At 36.3% G+C, this 23,269-nt stretch overlaps 1 protein-coding gene across 1 annotated transcript in view; it reads right to left on the reverse strand.

Moving 5' to 3' along the window:
* The window catches only part of cacna1bb (calcium channel, voltage-dependent, N type, alpha 1B subunit, b), a 185,095-nt gene that overhangs the window by 112,102 nt on the left and 49,724 nt on the right, over positions 1–23,269 (reverse strand). Inside the window, exons 6-7 of the mRNA XM_067422718.1 lie at positions 4,039–4,130; positions 3,787–3,939 (exon numbers count right to left, since the gene is read on the reverse strand). Coding sequence (XP_067278819.1) covers positions 3,787–3,939; positions 4,039–4,130 — 245 coding nt within the window. The remainder of the gene's footprint in view (positions 1–3,786; positions 3,940–4,038; positions 4,131–23,269) is intronic.

Consider the following 23,269-nt stretch of genomic DNA (forward strand, 5'->3'; position numbering starts at 1 on the left):
GATACGTTTTGGTATAGAAATTAAATAGACAACATTTATGTTGTAATTGTACTAAAGTACAAAGTTATCATTATTAAGCCAGAAATTTTGTATACACTACCAGTCAAAAGTTTTAAAACGGTAAGATTATTTAAATGTTTTTAAAGAAGTCTCTTCCGCTCACCAAGGCTGCATTTATGTTATTAGAAATACAAAAAAGCGGTAATATTGTGAAATATTATTCAAATATAAAATAACTGTTTTCTATTTGAATATATTTTAAAATGTAATTTATTCCTGTGCTGTGATGCAAAGCTGAATTTTGAGCATCATTACCCCAGTCTCCAGTGTCACATGATCCTTCAAAAATCATTGTAATATGACGATTTACTGCTCAAGAAACATTTATGATAATTATATCAATGTTAAAACAGTTGTAAAAAAATGCTTTTTAGTAATTTTTTGATGAATAGAAATTTCAAAAGAACAGTATTTATCTGAAATGAAAAGCTTTAGTAAAAGCTTTGTACTCATTTTTCTAAAATTAGTTTTGCCGTGCATATGGTACGCAGTTTTTCGCGTGCATGTGATAGACTACACACTTTATGGTGTATTACGCACAACCCCCCGCCCCCATCATACCTAAAAGAGTTTCATATACACAACATAAAGTGCATATCATATGCACGTGAAACTCATTTTGCTGTATACATTCCACGACATTGCACACTCATACTCATATTGATACGCATTACCATGTGATCGTGTTGAAAATTTCCATTCTAACTCGTGAACTCGATTCTGCTTCTCTGTTTGTGATCACGCCACTTTAAGCCGTTAGTCTCTGGGAAGCTTTTCAGTGATATGATCCAGTAATCAAATTCAGTCCAAAACAGCACTAGTGAGGCCAGGCTGATTACACCAGACATATCAGAGAGAACAGAAACTCACTTTGCGTTTTTAGTTAATTATTCATTACAGTGTGTGCTTTGATTTAAAACACGAGCTCTGTCGTATTCTGCGATTGTTTCTGAAAAGCGCAATTTTGGTGGCGTACAGGAATCGCACAGTAAGTGCGTGAGAGTCTGATATATTGATGCACAGAGAACATCACTGATCACTCGTAGCATTCAATCAGTGTTTGATTTATCATGTGTATGTTGTTGTGATTAGTAATCGTAGGTTTATGCAGTCAAAGCGGTTGAGTTAGGAGTTTTTGGCGTCTCTGTGTGGTCCTGTTTCCAGGTTTTGCAGCTTGATCTAAAATGCAAACAATCTCATTGTTGTTGCTCTGTACACACACTATACACTGTGAATTCTGTAACGCTTTATTCTCTTTTTTTTTTTTTCCATGGGTTACATTGGGGTCTATGTAGTATTTGAACACCCTGCTATTTTTTAAGTTCTTATTTAAGTTCGCCCACTTAGAAATCATGGAGGAGTCTGAAATTGTCATCGTATGTGCATGTCCACTGGGAGAAACATAATCTAAAAAAAATCCAGAAATCACAATATATGATTTTTTTTACTATTTATTTGTATGATACAGCTGCAAATAAGTATTTGAACACCTGTCTATCGGCTAGAATTCCGACTACTAACATGGTGAAGACCAAAGAGTTGTCCAAAGACACTAGAGACAAAATTGTACAACATTGTTCCATAAGGCTAGAAAGAGCTACAGGGAAATTGCCAAGCAGCTTGGTGAAAAAAGGTCCCCTGTTGAAGCAATCATTAGAAAATGGAAGAAGCTAAACATGACTGTCAGTCTCCCTCAGACTGGGGTTCCATGCAATATAGCCCAGCCCAGAACTACACGGGAGGAGCTGGTCAATGACCTGAAAAGAGCTGGGACCACCCTTTTCAAGGTTACTGTTGGTAATACACTAAGACGTCATGGTTTGAAATCATGCATGGCACGGAAGGTTCCCCTGCTTAAACCAGCACATGTCCATGCCCATCTTAAGTTTGCCAATGACCGTTTGGATGATCCAGAGGAGTCATGGGAGAAAATCATGTAGTCAGATGAAACCAAAATAGAACTTTTTGGTCATAATTCCAATAAACGTGTTTGGAGGAAGAAGAATGATGTGTACCATCCCAAAAACACCATCCCTACTATGAAGCATGGAGGTGGTAGCATCATGCTTTGGGGGTGTTTATCTACATATGGGACAGGGCGACTGCACTGTATTAAGGAGAGGATGACCGGGGCCATGTATTGCAAGATTTTGGGGAACAACCACCTTCCATCAGTTAGTGCATTGAAGATGGGTCGAGGCTGGGTCTTCCAACATGACAATGAACCGAAGCACACAACCAAGGAGTGTCTCTGTAAGAAGCATATCAAGGTTCTGGCGTGGCCTAGCCAGTCTCCAGACCTAAACTCAATAGATAATCTTTGAAGGGAGCTAGATAATCCTGCAGTGTGTGCAAACCTGGTGAAAAACTACAGGAAACGTTTGACCTCTGTAATTGCAAACAAAGGCTACTGTACCAAATATTAACATTGATTTTCCCAGGTGTTTAAATACTTTTTTTTTTAGATTATTTCTCTCACAGTGGACATGCACCTACGATGGCAATTTCAGACTCCTCCATGATTTATAAGTATATATATATATATATATATATATATATATATATATATATATATATATATATATATATATATATAGATAGATAGATAGATAGATAGATAGATAGATACATAGATAGATAGATAGATAGATAGATAGATAGATAGATAGATAGATAGATAGATAGATAGACAGATAGATAGATAGATAGATAGATAGATAGATAGATAGATAGATAGATAGATAGATAGATAGATAGATAGATAGATAGATAGATATATAGATAGATAGATAGATAGATAGATAGATAGATAGATAGATAGATAGATAGATAGATAGATAGATAGATAGATAGATAGATAGTAAATGATGACAAAAGTTATATGTTTAATGAGATAAATGGCCAATGCTTTTAAGACAAGTGTGTGATTAATTGCGATTGAAAATTGTATTGATTGACAGCTCTAATATATATATATATACTTACTCTAATTATAATATATTTTCTATGTAGCATATTTTTTAAGTACCCTTTTTTTCTTGACAGGTAACTGTGACTGAGCTGCAATTGGTTGTAAATTAGCTGCAGGACGGGGTTTACGCTTAACTGGTTTCGGGGAGGAAACGTCAATGTACTTACACATCAGAGCACAATGAAACACTAATGATAATGAACCTCTAAAGTTAATGTTTTCATTGGGAGACAGAAAAAAAGAGAAAAGGAGAGATAAAACACAAAGTGTACCTCGCCACACATGAAACAGCAGTTTTGTGGGTAAATATCAGTCAGTGAAGAGCAAGGCAGGTGGAGGAAATTTGCATAAGCAAAAAGGAAGAGCCTGAGATGACCTCTGATCAGAATAAGGTTTTGTCTAGCTTTACTGTAGCAAGTAAAAATAATTTTGTGTAAAGTGTGTGTTCAGATTTAGTTTATTTTTATTGTGGTATCAGTGTGGGTTTCTTGCTGCAAGAGTGTCTTTATTATCTTCATTCTTCAATAAAATCTAATAAGGAGTTTCTTTTCTTGGACAACCTCAATTAGTTTTTTCATGTGTGCTACAAAGGGATGTTTTGAGATGGTGTGCTTTAAAAACGTCTCTGACTACAGTGGCTGTAAGATTCATCTCCTGGGTCCTCTCATAATACGCTTTGCATCATCACACTCTGTTAGGAAATTTGACTTTGATAAAAAGAAGAAAAAAACAAAAACAACAGGAAGTAGACTAACCTGTCTCCAAATTAAAGCAGGTGAAGTGGAACTTTCCCATGTAGAACTCTACGCCGATGATGGCAAACATAACGATAGCAAAGAAGAGCAGCAGTCCAATCTGAAGAAGGGGAACCATGGCCTTCATTATGGACTTTAATACTACTTGAAGACCTAAAGGGAGAACCAGATTTGGTTATATTTGGAAAGATTGAGATTGTCTTCATATCTGAACAAACAGTGTCAAAGTGTTCTGTACCGCCAAATACTTACTTGGGATTCCTGACACCAGTTTGAGGGGTCTCAGCACTCGGACGGCCCGTAATGTTCGTAAGTCAAACTCTGAACCAACTGTGGTTAAAATCCTGTCACAAACACAAACATGCACAAATCAATAGAGAGCAGGGACCACCATATACATTGTTTAGCTCAGATTAGTGGTCAATCAATATGGTTGTTTGTTTTTTTAAATCATTCCATTTGGCCTGCTTCAATTTTGGATATTTGATTACATCCTTTATGGAAATAATTCTACATTAAAACACGTTTTCAATATGAACATTTTAACACAACGTAAATCCTATATATATATATATATATATATATATATATATATATATATATATATATATATATATATATATATATATATATATATATATATATATATATATTCTATTTACACCAAGAGAAAATAGCTGTAAATGCTATTTACTAAGGGAAATAGCATACTTAGTGAAAGTAAAATATACATCTCTATTTTCCCTATGCAAAAGTAGCAGTTATTTGCAATATGTGTAAATAGTAGCCTAATTAGATGCAGTTTAAACAGAGTATATTTATTAAAAATATAAAATGGATCCTGCCTTAATGGGACAAAAAAAGCCCTCCCTACACCCTATTCCTACCCAATAAATACACTCTAAAAATGCTGGGTTAAAAACAACCCAAGTTGGGTTGAAAATGGACAAACACAGAAATTGAGTTGTTTGAATGGGTCCATTCACTGGGTCCATTTTTTTATTTTTATTATTTTTAAACACTTCATTAGGCACTTTATGTCTCCTTTTAGAACATTTTCTTCATTTTTATTTAAAAATAAATGCCTTTCCAATATGATGTGTGACGGGAAAAGGAAAAAGATTTAGCTTGGCAAAAGATGGATTCAAGCCTGGGACGATCGCGTCAAAACCTAGATCTATGATCTTGCGTTCGACTGACTACACCACCGCAGACGTTGAAACGTGTCTGGCTCAACCAGGCATTGTTAGGCGGAGCTAGTGCAGATAGCACTTGTCAACAAGGCAAGCAATTTGCACTTGGTAGAAAAAAAAATAGATTTTTTTGTAATTATTTTATGCAGTCATCAAAAATATTGAATATAAAGATTATATACTATTTGTATTTGATAATTAATACTACTTTGATAATAATAATAATAATAATAATAATAATAATAATCCCCAAAATGCAAGCAAAGCAAAAGTATTACAAATCTACAAAGATATCACAGATCCATGTTATTCACAGCATTTTTTTTTTCACGCACAATAAATAAATAAATAAATAAATAAGCAAGCAAGAAAAAAATGTCTTTAATTCTCATCTCACACTGATGGGCTCGCCTTTTAGGTCAGTGACTCAAATGTAAGGTAGCAATCACAAGAAACACCTCTAAAACAAACTGTCAGCTTCCAGTGTTGTGTGTGTCTATGTTCCGGAAAATCAGCATAACTTAATCTAATCTAATCCCATCATCGCAGTGACACCGCCGAGATGACAGCCATTAGATGTTGCCAAGGCAATGTGCCTGGCTGGCGTAGCGCACATGAGCCTGCGTGTCCTCAGGAGCACTGGAGTGGAACCAGCCGCAAACTGCATTTTGTGCAAATGTGGCTGTGAATAAGATCTTCCCATTAAACCTCGATCATCGACTCGCAGCAGGCAAACTGGGTAAGCTTATATAAAAGTTACAGTTCGTATGTTTGGCAGAGGAGCATCTTTCTTCACTGACATATGATCTGATTTGCTCATAAGATGAGAAAGAATAGGAGGATGAGAGATTTAAAAAAGAATGATGGATGTCTGTGAAAAGGGAAGAGAGGATAGCAGCAGAGGGTTGGGGTGGAGGGATCATGCAGAGTACTGTGAGGCTGAGCAGACATGCCCCATTAAATATGATAGAGCTGCCGCAACACCCCCGCAATCTATCTAACTCACTACCCAAACAGGGAGATGGAAGGGAGGAAGAAAGTTAGACAAGGAGAAAGAGCCAGCAAAGTTTTCAACATTCCTTTTTTAATAGAGTTGACCTTTTCAGAAACACCGTCATCTAGTGTGGCAACAACAGCACCCTCTGCTGGAGCGGTGTAGTCAGAGTCTGAGCTGTACATCTCACAGATAACTTCATATGATATGCAAGCCAAGGGCTACAGACACATAAAGAGCCAACGTAAAAAATAAATAAATAAATAATAAAATCTCTTCAAGTGCAAACATTCAAAATACACTGTGACATAGGGAATGTGTTACGTCGTTAAAGTTAATTATTGCCACATAATTATGGAGCTAGAAATATGACAAAATGATCTGAATTTGAATTGTATAAATCTGAATTATTGACAAGTGTAATCTAACAAAATTGAATATTATGTTGCATTTTACATAGTTCTGAATTTGAATTTTTTAAAATGTTGAATATAGAACCTTTGAAATTGAACACATGAAATGTTTTTATGTTGAAATTGTTTAGACATGTATTTTCAAACAGCAGATATTTTTTTACTGAATTAATCGACTGGAAATATTCAGTTTTTGAAAATACAGATTTAAGATTTCAGATGAAGAAGAAATTCAGATCATCAAATTCAATGTTCTAAAATTCAGATCATCAAATTCAATATTCTAAAATTCAGATCATCAAATTCAATATTCTAAAATTCAGATCATCAAATTCAATATTCTAAAATTCAGATCATCAAATTCAATATTCTAAAATTCAGATCGCAGAAATTCAATATTCTAAAATTCAGATCGCAGAAATTCAATATTCTAAAATTCAGATAATCAAATTCAATATTCTAAAATTCAGATAATCAAATTCAATATTCTAAAATTCAGATCATCAAATTCAATGTTCTGAAATTCAGATCGCAGAAATTCAGATCTTACAGAAAGTAGGCCAGAGGTCATCAGGGAAGAGTAAAGGATATCAGAAAAATCCAACGGAGCACCATCTGATCATTTCATTTCCTATTTGTAATGGAATAAAGAGAAAATATCAAACAACCCCTTTACTTTTTTGTTTATTTTAGATTAATGCACAGAAAAACAGATTTTGGCTAGATTTCTCATTTTTCGTGCGTGATTTACAAATCGCCGATTAGTGAAGAAAATCTCAGCATTTGACGTCATCTGTCGTTCTCCAGGGTTGAATCCAAAATCGCCCCCCTAAACCCTCACTATACCCTACTTCAGTCCACTAATACAGTTAACTTGAAGGAGTTGAATGAATGTAGATCCGATGAGTTTTCTTTTGGGGGTGGGGGGTGAAGTTGTTAACAATAATAATGGGAAATTCTCTAATGATGTGAGACCTATTTTTTAACAGTCTATGGCGTGACAGTCACAGATCACTGTAGCCCTCGGTTCAAACAAACGGCAGCGCTCATGACATGAACCAATCACCTCCGCTTTACAGCACGAGAGAAATCATGAATGAACACACAGGGCTGACTGTAAGGGCTCCACATTATCTTTGTCTGGGACAAATCAAAGAGGGTTTTACTTTCCCGACAGGACAAATAAAACATTAAAATAACCAGATAATAATTTATTTATTATTATATTCAATGTAAACAGCGACTGATAATGGAGTGTATCTCTGGTAACAAAGTCGCGTTGAGGCTGGCGCTGCCTATCTCTTTGTGAGACATTAGTGGAGAAATCAAAACAAGTGAGCAGCATTTTAAACGATTTCAAATAGCTACATTGCAATCGTGAATTGTGTAGCATAATTCATTATTAGGTACTTACATTTTATACTCAAAAAACTTTTTTTTCTATTTCAACTATGATTTCACCGACGAATATAGTTCCAAAGGAACAACACTCAGCGATGTGTTTTGAACTGAATGAATCAGCGTTTTGAATGAATCATTTGAATGAACGACTCAATGACTCACTCATTAAGACGATCACTTGCTGCCACCTATTGGCGGTTTAGTTTTATGTTTAAAAGTATCATTGCATTTTTTTATTTGTATATTCAAACATTTAGAACATCAATCTCATAACATTATTCATTGCTGTTTTATTTTTGCAGTTTAAATTAATTAATTTGATTGGTAAAAGCCCTAGTGTCTTACTAATATAACTGCATTTATTAATCAAATGTAAGAATTGAACATGAAATGCATACATTTAATAAGATTTAAAAAATGGCCTTTATAAAATGACATAACGCCCTGGGGTAAATATCACAAATATGCAGATCTAAGTAGGCCTATGTAAAAGCTGATAGAACACTGATGAGAATATTACTTCAAAATCAATATATTTATACCACCAAAAATCCCCCCAATACACTGTACAGTACATTCAAATTTACTCTGTACTCTACCTGATAGGCCGGATTTTGAAAGGTATTGAGGGTATAGGGGGCGATTTCAGATTCAGCCCAGGTCTGTTCAACAAAATAGTAGTCTTATAGCAGTAGAAGACTACCGCTTCTTAAACTGTACTGGGCAGGTCCTAGATCAGGCAACTTTTCTGTGCAACTTAACCCGTTTCACAGAAAAAAAATGTTTATCTGATATATAAAATATTAATCAGTACCCAACCTTATTTAATTGTGTGGTAAACCACACGAAAAATGAGAAATCTAGCCAAAATCTGTTTTTCTGTGCATTAATCTAAAATAAACAAACAAGTAAAGGGGTTGTTTGATCTTTTCTCTTTATTCCATTACAAATAGGAAATGAAATGATCAGATGGTGCTCCGTTGGATTTTTCTGACATCCTTTACTCTTCCCTGATGACCTCTGGCCTACTTTCTGTAAGATCTGAATTTCTGCGATCTGAATTTTAGAATATTGAATTTCTGCGATCTGAATTTTAGAATATTGAATTTCTGCGATCTGAATTTTAGAATATTGAATTTGATGATCTGAATTTTAGAATATTGAATTTGATGATCTGAATTTTAGAATATTGAATTTGATGATCTGAATTTTAGAATATTGAATTTGATGATCTGAATTTTAGAACATTGAATTTGATGATCTGAATTTCTTCTTCATCTGAAATCTTGAATCTGTATTTTCAAAAACTGAATATTTCCAGTCGATTAATTCAGAACAAAATATCTGCTGTTTGAAAATACATGTCTAAACAATTTCGACATAAAAACATTTCATGTGTTCAATTTCAAAGGTTCTATATTCAACATTTAAAAAAATTCAAATTCAGAACTATGTAAAATGCAACATAATATTCAATTTTGTTAGATTACACTTGTCAATAATTCAGATTTATACAATTCAAATTCAGATCATTTAGTCATATTTCTAGCTCCATACATAATCGTCATGTCACTTGCACAGACGTTCAGTAAAAGGTATGTATTAAAGTTTAAGAAGATCCTTGCTTTACTGAAATTTTCTTGCTTAACTATAATGTGTACATGCGAATGGTGATATTTAACAATAGTTTTGTTACAATGTCGTTATTATATGTTACCTGGATCTGGATAATGAAAAAATACAGATTATACTTCTGTATTTGTGTATCCCCGGCCAGGGACAGTTGGATTGACAGAGGGTTATTAACAGAAGAATTATTCATTTTAAGCATGGGTTTATCACTGAAAATTGTATTGTATATGTCTACTCTTTAATCAGCATTATGTTAAAGGGTTAGTCCAGAAAGCTAATAAAAGCATCATCAGAGTAGTCCATATGTGACATCAGTTGGATAATCTCTTGAAGCATCGAAAATACATTTTGGTCCAAAAATAACAAAACTATGACTTTATTCAGCATTGTCTTCTCTTCCGTGTTCCTCAAAAAAAGATTCAAACGGCCATGAATCAATGAATCGATCAATAATATGGATTCGCCAATGTCACGTGATTTCAGCAGTTTGGATCGCGTGTCAAACTGCCAAACTAAAGTGTGCATAGACTGCATATGCTCTGGGACTATAAAATATCTTAACCCTCTTGGCGCCACGGTTGAGTTTACTCGACAAGATGCGTCACTGAATAAAACGGACGATTTTGTCAAATAGGGTGTCAAATTTCATTCAAGAGCAGAGCAAGAGCGCAATGAATCAGTGTAAACAAAAGCGGAGCTGACGTGCGAGTGAGCTGTTTTATCAGAGCATTGTCAACGTCAGCAAGTATTTGCATTAGATTATTATTACTATTATTATTTTCTAATGGAATCAATAAAGCTTACCCACAATGAAGTGTTGGGTCTTCTATTCGTGGACCCTGATTCTGAAGGGAAATATGAGATGACGGTGATTCTGAAATTGAAACTAAACCTAACGTTACACTAAGCACAAATGGTGAATCATTTGCCCAATGTAGATGGTCCTTTGCCCAATGTCAGTGGTGGGAATAATGTTTCCCGGGTCCGCGTGTTCATCGCGAAGTTAGCAGGTGTGTTAGTGTTGGGAATGAGGCGGCTGCGGGAGATTATTGCCGCGCCCACCATGAAGCGCGCGTCTTCTCACCGCGCGCCTCTCCGCGATCGCAGCGACAGTATTGTGGTGGAGACTTTATCTAACGCCACTGGGTATGTTAGAAGAGGTCGAAGTATTCATAAGCAAGTTCGAGGGCAACGTGGAGGCAGGGTGGGGAGTCAAACTGACAATAAGAGTGGCCGTAGATGTGCAGACTCGGGTTTGTTTCTACCATTTATTAGTAATGATTTACACAGTTTGTTTACTATTTACTATTTACCTGAACATTCAGTATTGTGCAATATAGCACACAGAAGGTGGGGGACATTTTGGGGGGAAAGAAGTGCTGCATTTTATCATTTAAACATGTGGCTTTTCATGAAAATTCTATAATCCAAGATTGCCCCCACGTTATGACGTCATAATATGCAAATTAGATGGAAAAATGTAATCCCTACATAAACTTATGGTCCTCCTTAATATTTCTCTAATTTACAGAAAGTGTCTATCTTTTATCACTTTTAAGATATAGCCTTTTGAAATTAAGATGTCAAAATCAAACTTTTTAGGAAAAAACCTCTGGCGCCTAAAGGGTTAAACAGTGTTCCGAAGATGATCGGAGGACAACATTAGGGTGAGTCATTTATGACATCAATACAAATTTTGGGTGAACTAACCTTTTAAAAATGGAACACTATGGCAACAGTTTTCTTACCTGTATGCAACAGTTTTGCTTTGTAGGCTGGGCGGAACTGACAGACAGTTTTTCCCTCCAAACTGAAATTGCATACTGTCTTTAGTAGATACTTCATTTGAATATAAACTTTGCGACCGTTAAAAATGTGTGCAGTATAAATGTAATCTGGACATACTATATCCGCCATGTTGTTATTATTCTGACCTATCAGTGTAAATAGACTGTACAAATTTTTGGGGGGTTTAACTTAAAAAATAAGTAACCTGGTTGCCTTAAAATGTTGATTTTATTGAAGTTAAAAATGTGAGTTGATACAATGAAGGAAATTCGTTTAATAAATAGAAACTCAAAATATTATTGTATCTGGACCACATAAAAAATTTAATGAATCATGAAAAAGCACAATTTTCGTACAAGTTTCACTGCATCTTCATAAATAAAACAAACAATTACCCAATATGCTTACAAAATCTTTTAATAATATTTGAATAAAGGTTGTCGATTATCAAAAATGTTCATTGTAATAACTCAAAGTTTTAATTTCAATGAACTCAAAATTTTAAGGCAACCAGGTAATTTATTTTTTAAATATTGCTTTACAGTGCAGCATCAGTTCAATACATTCATAAATCCTCTCCTGTGGACTCACAGGATAGTAAATTATCCATCAAACGCACACTTCAGAATCTTGCAGGAAGTAGTAGGTCATCCAGGGACTTTTCACTTGCTGTTTTTCGAATACTTTGTATTTGGACATAATATACTGTTGGTGTACTGTTTTTCGCATACTATATAATAATGAAGTATTCTATATCGGTGTGATCCAGTTTGAAATGTTGACTACAAACAGAGGTTTTTATGATTTTCCATTACGGTATTCTCTCCGTATTTGCGATTCTTTGCAGCTTTTAGCCACTACTTACAACACGCTGCATCCTTTACTGGGAACCGAAAGAAACTCACTACCGCTAAATGTTTTCTCTTTGAATTCTTGCACCCGGGAACAATACAAGTAGACACCATTATGACTAAAAGTTTTCTAAGGAGTATTTTCTACATCAAGTGGATGTCCGTGGATGGTGTTGACTTGGCCTCTAAATTCCCCAGATCTCAATCCAGTCGAGCATCTGTGGGATGTGCTGAACAAAGAACGATCCATGAAAGACCCATTTCGCAACTTACAGGACTTAAAGGATCTGCTGCTGTTTTGGCAGTAAAAGGAGGACCAACACAATTTTGGATGTCAGGTTATAATATTAATATAAGGTCGTAATGTTATGCCTGATAAGTGTTAGTCAAAATATGGAAGACAACTTAATTTTCTTGCTGACTTTAACATTTGATTTTCTTGTGTATATCATGTACTACAAATTTCATACTAATAAATTGGCTATTTACATAGTACAAACCTGTTAGTATGGGATATATGGCAATACAGGCTAGTTAACTATTAAAAATTATGACAGATATATATGACATAAGTTGTACTTTATATAAGCTTTCAAAACACTCATCTTATAGGATTATTGTTGTGAGATAAGACTGACTGCCTGAGGTTTGGAGAGAGAGAGAGTAGCACAAAAATACCCTTTTTATTTTGAATGTAGCAGGTTGGCTGCTAGCAAAAAGGAAGAGATTTTTAATATCCCGCTTATCGATGACAGAATATATCTCTACATGGGGGCAGCAAGCTCGGGCAGAGGTAATATGGCTGGGAACGATATCTGCTATTGGTCAAAGAGAAGCACCCTCACATAAAAACACAAAGGCATAGAGACAATAACATGTACATGCACAAAAATAGATGCTGTCATGAGAAATTGCCAATCATCTCCTGCTTTACAGTCCCACAAGCAAAAAACAAATGAAACTGGTAGATTTGGCCCTGCACGTAATGAGAATGGAGACAATAGAAGTCAGAATGAGCATATATTGCTGCTTAAACAAAGAATTGCAGTCAGATGATAAACCAGAATTAAGTAGGAACTGAATGTTTATGAAAGCCATCTCTGTGACTGCAGTTCATAACTAATTCACATGTGATTGGCAGCTGCTGATTTTCTCCACTACAGAGGTGAAGGGCAGCTGACTTCTGTGGCACTCCACTGAATGAGCTGCCAAACTCACACTGCACTCGCCAGTGCTACAAACTAAAAAAAAGAGGATGAAAAAGGAGAAGTGGGAAATGGCGGTGAACACGGAGAATGTGAGGGAGACTTCTCACCCTCAGTGGGGGTGCCGCGATGTAATTATTGTTGCATGGTGCGCACAGTGCTGGAATTTAGTTTTTCACACGTCTCAGAAAGAGACTTATCCCTCTCAGATGATCATCCACTGTCAGAAGAGAGCTGTCAGTCAGCCTCGGGCACACAGTGACCTCACGACCTCAACAGAGCAACTGAGACCTCTAAGACTAGAGAACAAACCTGAGCAGGATCCAGGGGGAAATGTGTCTGGAAGATGATACAAGCAGTACATCCGACGACAAATGATGAACTTATTAACCACAAACCTTTATAAGAATCAAGACAACTTGTAAAAAAATCTCATTAATGTTCTTTTGTGCCTCAATTATTTAAATGGAGAATAAAAGTGACCTTATTAGGCTATTTTAAAGGCTCTTCTACTACAATCAGTTTTCATGCATCCAAGGTCAAAAAACACTTTAATAATTTTTGCACAATATACATTACATCACCTCTTTTCTTATAGTGTCTGAAACATTTCAATAAAGCACTCATTCTTTCAGCCCCCTTTCCAAGAGTCTATTCTGCTCTGATTGGTCAGATTAAGTCTACCGCTTACAGCATGTGTCAAGCAACAAATTGTCCATTACCATATCTGAATTACACCTCTGAAAATGGATGCAGCTAGTGATTCAAACAGTAACAATAGTTTTACTGTATCAATTCGAGCCAGAGTTTATCCTTTTGAAGTGCATGTAAAGTGGATTTGCTTTCGTAGTGCAGAAAACTGCATCTTCTCGGCATGGCGACAACCCAACCAAACTCTTTCAGGCCTCGGCTACTACAACAAAAGTGTTTGAGGTCAGGTCAAAGTATATATTGTACGTGGGTAGCCAATAAAGATCAACGTCTGCATTATGCAAATCTGTGACAAAACTACACCGATCAGGCATAATATTATGATCACTGACAGGTGAAGTGAATAAAACTGATAATCATGACACCTGTTAGCGGGTGGGATATATTAGGCAGCAAGTGAACATCTTGTCCTAAAAATGTATGTGTTAGAAGCAGGAAAAATGGGCGCTCATAAGGATTTGAGCGAGTTTGACTAGGGCCAAATTGTGATGGCAAGACGGTCAGAGCATCTCCAAAACTGCAGCTCTTGTGGGACGTTGCAGGTCTGCAGTGGTCAGTATCTATCAAAAGTGGTCAAAGGAAGGAACAGTGGTGAATCGGTGACAGGGTCATGGGCGGCCACGGCTCATTGATGCACATGGGAAGCGAAGGCTGGCCCGTGTGGTCCATTCAGAAAGACGAGCTACTGTATGGGGCTGCATAGCCGCAGACCAGTCAGGGTGCAAATGCTGACCCCTATCCACCGCCGAAAGCGACAACAGTGAGCATCAGAACTGGACCACTGAGTAATGGAAGAAGGTGGCCTGGTCTGATGAATCACGTTTAAACAGCACCTCTGCGGTGCTGAACAAACAAGTCCGATCCATGGAGGCCCCACCTCGTAACTTACAGGACTTAAAGGATCTGCTGCTAACATCTTGGTGCCAGATACCAAAGCACACCTTCATGGGGTCTAGTTGAGTATATTGTGACACATGATCCTTCAAAAATCATTGCAAATTTTGGGCCCAATAAACATTACTTATTATAATCAATGTTAAATAAAGTTGCTAAAATAAAGTGCAGCTTAATATTTTGGTAAAAAACCATGATACATAAGAGTCTTTTATATCACTTCGGTTCAATTTAATGCATCCTTGCTAATTTCTTTCAAAATAATAATACATAATACAAAAATCTTACAGACCTGAAACTTTTGAATGATAATGTATGTCATTAATTATCTTATTTGTGTCTTTTTTTAATATATCCCAAGGTACTGTGAAAAAAACAGAGACTTTTAGTTGTTATTTAAAAGTTGGGGTGGCTGGAAAATGCATTATTATCATTATTTTTGCAATTCCGTTTGTTGACGCTAGTGGCAAATAAAATTACACATTGCTTTAAAATGGAATATAATAAATGAGCTATGAAACCTCTAAGCAAAGAAATGTTCCTCTGGAGATGGAATAAAAAGATTAGTTATGAAACTAAATCTCTATAATTCAATGTCCTGCTCAAGTTTCAGAGAGATTAAGCCCCAAAAAGTGTTTTTGTGAGAAATTTCAACCCTAATTGATTCCCCTAATGTAGAAAAATGAGTGTAGCCACACAGCCCTTCTGCTATCAATTAGTCATAGATCATTTCCTGAGTCAGTGTTGGCATCTGTCATGTCTTTCTGTATTACTCGCTACACTTTTACCATCCTTGGCACACATTATGTCACCACATCTTCAGAATTAAAACGGTCACAAGGTCACAGCATAGACATTTGACGCGGAGCTGTCCGGAGGCACATGACCAACAAGGACAGGCATATCAAAGTGCCAAACGGGAGGGGATGGGGGTTCATTGCCATGGTGCCAATGAAGGGAGTGCTAATGAAGTCATCCTGCCTGCCATGAGGCACCAGCGTCATACAGAGAGCTTTAATGATTTGCGTTTAATAGATACACACGCTCTTAGATACACACACACTTACGCTCAATCACCAAAGCAGAAGCCTGTCTCAATACAACAATTACACTTGTATAGAGATGCACTCCATTCACTCTAATGTGACACATGCACAAACATACACACTCCTACGCACATGCCCACACACATTAAAAGCTGCCTGTCATCACCTACACCCTTCACATTACACACAAAATGCAAACCTTAAAAGAGTGCAATCAGCTTAAAGGGACAGTTCTTCCAAAATGTTTTATTTATCTCACCATCGTGTTGTTCCAAACTTGTATGGCTCTATTTATTTAATTGAACAAAAAAGGAGCAGAACAATTCTGCTATTTTGCATAATTGGTAATTGAGGATGAATGCTCCAAAAATATATATAAAAGTCAAAAATGACTATGTATTCTGGTTTTGAAACAGAAATAAAATTTATAAAAATAATCTATAGTCAATTTAAATAAGTATATGAACAAAATTTAAGTGACAAATCCAAATAAAAATTCATTACAATTTTAGTAACTTAGTAACTTTAGTAACACGCGCAACTTGGCCGTCATTATATTAAGCTATGCCCACCGACTCTATACACGATGTGATTGGCCCGACCAGAGTTTGCCGTTTACAGTTCAGAAGGGTATTGAGAGTTGCTAGACGACACTCGCGGCAAATTAGATTTGCTGCCGCTAGGGTCCATCTAGATTTTTAGGCTAGCTCTGTTTATCATACTATAATGTCTTTACTGTGGCTCAATGAGTAGAGCATGGCGCTAGCAACGCCAAGGTCATGGGTTCGATTCCCAGGGAAAGCAAGACTTGACAAAAATGTAAAATGTGTACCTTGAATGCAATGTAAGTCGCTTTGGATAAAAGCGTCTGCCAAATACATAAATGTGAAATATTAGATACATTTAAGTCTGTTGAAGATGATTTAATGCATTACTCCATGTGTTCACTTGTTCACACTGCTAAGAGTAAAGCGCTTCTGCCAAATAAAACCCGAAACTGAGGGTAGCGCAGATATGACGCAATTGACAGGCGACTTCCTCAGACGCCATGCTGAAACGTCCTGGGTCCTTATTTAAAATAGCAATTTTCTCACAATTTACAAATAGTTGGATACATTTGGGATATTGTAGGTACTCAACTGAACAAAATATATAACACCGGCCTAGTGGTTTTTGGATATTTTACTGCAAAAATACTACATAGTGCACCTTTAATAACCACACTGATTTGACAATGGTAAAAAAGACTGATAAACTGATTTGAAACCCATCATAGAAAATATATATTTTTTTTTACTGTTTGGGATTACACAAATGGCAGATTTTGGGGGGTAAATCCTTTAAAAAAACAATACTTGCATTGTTCAGTAATGGCTGACAGAAGTGTTGGAATATGTGTTTTTGTCCTCTGAGGCCTCTTAAGCTGTTGTTTGTAAAAGACAGTAAAAACAGCAAGCCACAGCAATGTCTCAGCAGAGTTGTCTTTCCAGGCATTAAAACCTCTCGTGTTAAAACCACTCCGAGTGTAGCAAACTAAGAGCGTGTAACATGACAAGTCCCTCCCGTTATTCTTCTCAACTTCCATTTATGTTAAAAATGGCTTTAATTAATGCTCTCCCTTTAATGTATCCCCTGATTCAACTCCAATAACAGTGCGTTAATAAAATAGACTCATCTCTACATCCCCATCCACCTTGCTTTCCTCTCGCCATCCATTAGTCAGCTTGCATGAAAGGAACAGTAACAAAGGAGACAAAAATGGCTGCCAAGACCAGAATAAACTGGACGCAAAGGACACAGGAATGTCACACATCGGAAAATGGCTGGTACTAGGTCTCAACCTTATGGATCAGCCAGACCATTACCTTAGTGAAAAACAAAGTGTGTGGATGCAAAGAAAAATCAAGCTTGACTATGAAACAGCCTGGTTAAAATCTACAGATAAAACTAGCAGTGATGTTTTCTTTGCGGCGGATGCAGTGACGAAAGTGCTTCAAAAAAATTGGATGAAAAATAATCAACAGTTAAAAAAGCAGCAAAATAATACATCAGAAATACAAAATAATAATACAATAATACAAAATAATACACCAGAATCACTTTTTTACATGAGGGCATTACATGACGGGAGTGTAATGGTGACCTATAGGGTAAGTATGTGTGTGTGTGTGTGTGTGTGTGTGTGTGTGTGTGTGTGTGTGTGTGTGTGTGTGTGTGTGTGTGTGTGTGTGTGTGTGTGGTGAGGGGGTATGGGGGGGACTGAGAGAGAAAGCAGATTACTATCAGTAGCTACGCTTACATGGACACTTTTGCTTCCATCTGAATCAATTCATTCCGATTGAAGAATCCGAACATAGTGTTTACACGAATGCTAAATAAAGCAATCGGGTTGATGTGCGCGTTTTTATGTCACAGGGATTTAATCATTACGCTATTTCTACGTCATTGCATATGCGCAGTCCTTTCTGGTTTTGGTTTTCAATCCGATCAAGTGTTTACATGCCTTCACGATCGGATTACAAAAGGAATAAACCACCCCTTACAACCTGAATTTAATTTTAATCAGATCTGACCAATTCATTCCCATTGACGTCACATGGTTACATGTGACTTTTTTGTTCCGATCGGATTATGATGTAAATGCAGCTAATTTGATAATTCCCACCTGTTCGCAACCTGTTGGTAAATCAAAAAGACGTAATATTTAAAATTTAAACAACTCAGCCACTCAGTCTTTATCACTTTTGGTCACATCCTAATTAAAATTAAATTAAACACTAAATTATGGGAATGGGCAAGTTGGAGCACAGATCAATTAAATTAAAGATGTACCCAAGGTTTATTGCTCAGCACCAGAGCTAGGCAACTAGTGGGTCTTTCGTGATAAGAGTCTGTTGGTTTTAGAAGGTCTCTTAAGATATTAACCACATTTGAGGTGGAGAGAAGCCATGGCCTTGAGGGAGGCACAGCGAGCGTCATTACCTCATTACAGGCCCCAGTGCTCTGGCAAGGAGGACAGGATGAGAGCAAATTAAAAGGACTGGCTGACCATGACAGCCTGGCAAACCAATGACCCGCTGACTAGCACAGGACCCAGAGGTGTACGTCAGTGGTGAAAGGCAGATGTAAATGGTAAATGTCTAAAGGCAGAATAAAACATTTTGGGCCCTATCATACACCCGGCGCAATGCGATGCCAGGTGCAACGCAAGCATTTTTGCTAGTTTCAGAGTGACACAGTTTCATTTTCATGCCCTGCACCATGCTGTTTAACCCTTAAAGACAGAGACAGCCACCCATGGCTAAAAATATTGTAGGAAGTGGAATTTAAGAGTTAAAATGTTCTATGACTTTAAATAGAATGTGGGATAATATCGACAGAATGCGCGAATCTAAATAATTTAGATCGCGTGAGAAATCAATCTGGGCAGTTGGGATAGTACAGGGGAAGAGATGAGATGCACCCTTTAATCTGCTGCGGCCATTCTCTGAATTGTTCAATAAACAAGTGTTGTCATCACCGGAGCTCCTTGTCAGTGTCCTCCCTACAGTGGTGATATCCCTATAAAAGGAACGAAGCCGAGAACCCGTGGAACAGCGCTGGGTAAGAGAACTAAAGTTTGACAATAACCCACGCGCGTTACAATATCTATCGTTCTAAAATGTTTAATAACTTTTAAACCGCTAATTAGAGACAGCTCTGCTTTATTACTTGTAAAGCTATTAGCAATAATGCTTTTAACCTGGCAAGCATTGTTCAACATTTCAGACAATGCCATCACTGCACTGCTGCTATGCCTCAGACAAATGATGGCTCATTGGAAATATTCTCAGTGTTGATTGGTGTCTCCTGGGTTTGCCACTGTGGCCTTTGGTTTACTCAGTTGGGGACACACAAACTATAACACTGAATTTATGATCTAAGTTATTCAACTAAATATACAAACAAAATGAATTAATTAGGTCTTATTTAATTCTATAAACTATAATATTGATCTGCCAACATTGTTGACCCTACAGCCAACTAAAATTTTGTTGCAATACGGTCTCGTTTGACACTGTGAGGCTAATTTGAAACAATCGTCATTGTAAAAGCACTATATAAATAAAGTTGATTGATTAATGCAATTTGCTGGTATGATTCCCAAGACTTTATATTAACTAAGAAAATATACCAGTACGACAACTTCACTGAATATGCTGTCTGTCCAAATAGATGATAAGCTTCAATGGCAAGGAATATCTGTACCCCAAACTAACCTACTGTTACAAGAAAGTAACTCAGTCATTAGAGACATTGGTAAAAAAGACCTGGGTTTTTTAAAAAGAGAGGCGTGGAGAGAAATACAAATTCTTGGACGAACCAGTCCTCGACCCAAATGCAGAGCTGCGTGCTGGAGTCATTAAGAGATTTCTTATAATCAGTGTTAAAAACTAACACACGTCCTATACGCCATGTTGTTGCAAAGGCTTCGTGGTTGCACACTCATCCAGACAGATGTTTCTTTGGGAACCCTGTGGAGGTATGGGACACAGACTGATTGTGCAGAAGCGTTCCTACCTGTGGAACGTATTGCAGGGAGATGTGTACTAAGTACATACATTGTGTAGTTAAGTCAGACAAAAGAAAAGGTATCAGTCATAATTCCCATTAGTAATTCCCATAGTAATTCCCATTAGTAATTCCCATAATTCCCATTAGTCATAATTCCCATTTGCACAATGTTTGAGATTTAGCCCCATGCGATTTCCAACGACCTTCTTTTTATTCCTTTAATTTTATTTTGAGCATATCTGGTTTTTTTTGTGTTTTTAAAGCCATGTTTTCATTATTTCACATTAATGTACATTCCTTTTTATTAAATGTTATTGTTATTAACTGCATTTTGTAAAACTTCACAATAAATGTGTGTTGTTCTAAAATGGTTGGTTAATTTTCCTTTATTTGTTCCATTCAATTCCTTAATTTAAATACTCTGTTTTTGTGACTAAATGTTCGGGGTGTTTATTTTGTAGTGTTTTTATAAAAACTTTGATAAAGAGTCATAATTCTCAATCCTGAAGTCCTCCCCTGCCACCCCTCCCTCTGAGAACAGCCAGCACCTCAGTGTCATTAACATATGAAAGGCCTTCTTCCCACCTAACAGTCACCAGTCCTAGCACCCAGCAGTGTTTCAGCTGTATATTTCCGTGAAATTTCACGGATGCCTGTATATGTCCGCATATGTGAGGTTTCCGGGTGTATCTTGAAATATACTGTTCCGTGCTACTCTGATCCGCTTTTTCCCACATACGTCCAGTAAACCTCAAATTACACAGGATTTTACCATGCCCGGATAATGCCGTATTCCAGGGTTTTCATGCAGTGCTATATGCTGTAAACTGCACCGTAAAGAGGAGAATCTCCGCTTGTCAGAAGTATTACATTTCTCGTGATCATCGATCATTCAGAGGCTCTGTAGTCAGCGTGGACCTTTTGAACCACCAATCACACACTGAAAAAACGGTGTGTTGGATTTACATGATTTAATCATGTACATCCGTTCCACATGAATCAATTAAGTTAAACAAACATAATTTTTTCACATAACTTCAACATCATGGAATGAAGTTTTTTTAAGTAACCCAATTGAGTAGTCCCAAAATGATTTTGTTGATGTTGTATGTAGTTTGTGTTTTACACCATTTTCACTCAGTATATTTTTTTCTCAATTTGTGTTTTAGAAGATTATTTGCACCGTTTGTTAATTTACTCAGTAGCCTATATATTTTATTGCATGCTTTGTTGTCACAACTTGTTGCAGTTGCATTTGATTTTTCATGTTTAAATTATATATTTTTCTTAAGATAAATGTTTGTTTCAGTGTTGTTATTATATAACAATATTTCTATTTACTTTACTCTTTGAACTTTTTAGGACACATCTACATCTTCAGTAAATAAAATACACCTGTTTTTACTCAAAAAATCTAGAAACACCTATAGTATTATATATTATTAAATGGCTATAACTTGCAGAGGGATTGTTACATGAAGACAAAATTTCATCAGAAGGTCTAAAACAACCAAGTCTAACTTTCTAAAGGAAAAAAAATCCAAACTTCATGAAGTTCTGTTTGAGTTCACAGTAAAAACACCACATTTTTGCTGCCGTTTTTCTTGAAATTATATTAATTTAATCCATTCTCAGAATAAATAAATGTAAAATTGGGACATCAAACGAGCTAGGTGAAAACTTCAGGTTATCCGGTTTAAAATGATATATGGCACTTATAATGGCTAGAATGTGTGAGAAAAGTAGAGGCACGTCAGGGGCCCGAAAATTTCACATTACGTCCAAAACACACTGATTAGGCCAACATGCAAACCTCGCAAATGCAAAATTAAAAAAATAAATAAATAATTGTGAGATAAAAAGTCGCAATTATCTTTTAAATTGTTTTATTCCGTGGCGGAAACAAGCTTCTATACTGTACTGCGTCAGGAGGGGGAATGAGAAGAACAAGAAACAGATTAAGGGTCCAATAGTGAAAGAAAAAAATAAAAGCAAGCTCCTCTTTCATGCTTGGCATGCCATTGAAGTATCATGGGGGACTGTGCATGCACAGCTTGAAGTTAACAGCTAAAGCATGCAGAGTTTGAATCTCACCTGGTTCTTAAAATGTTTTCAGGATGACCAAAAAAAAAAAATCACATTTGTAGAAAGTCTTCTAACGGAATTATGAGATTGTAAACATGGGTTTCTCATTGCTGAGATTTTGCCAACAGGCATTAGATTTAGTGCAAGGAGCCTGAATATGTGCAATAAAGTGGAAAAAATTGTTCATACTTCTACAAGGCCCTGCTATTTAAGTTCTAAAATATCTTAACTTTCAGACTGTTCAGATACCAGCGCCATCTGCATCATTATTGTTTCAAATCACATTATCACGTGAAGACAGTGTGTTTAAAGGTTAGAGGTACAACATCTAACCGCATCCACCATTTATGACCTCATTGTTTAAAAAAAAAAAGAGATATTTTAATAACAGTACAAAATTTTTAATGTTTAACTCCACATATATTTTTGTTCACGTTTGTATGATTAACAATTGTGCTGGAGTTACCAGTATATAAATCCAATGTAAGATTTGGGTCATGAAGCAAAAAGTGCTATTATTATTTTTATTTTTTTAAGAAAATGAGAGATAAACGATACAAATGGAGGTTAAGCATTTCTAGACAACCTCTTCACTCTAATGGGAAATTCTGTCATTACAGAAGACCATACAAATGCACAAACGTACACCATATCCGGCAAGCATCTGTCCAATTACACAACAACCCTTAAAGTGCCTAATAGAGATCTAACTGATC

This window comes from Pseudorasbora parva, chromosome 18 (genome assembly GCF_024679245.1).
Source record: "Pseudorasbora parva isolate DD20220531a chromosome 18, ASM2467924v1, whole genome shotgun sequence".
NCBI classification, from domain to species: Eukaryota; Metazoa; Chordata; class Actinopteri; order Cypriniformes; family Gobionidae; genus Pseudorasbora; species Pseudorasbora parva.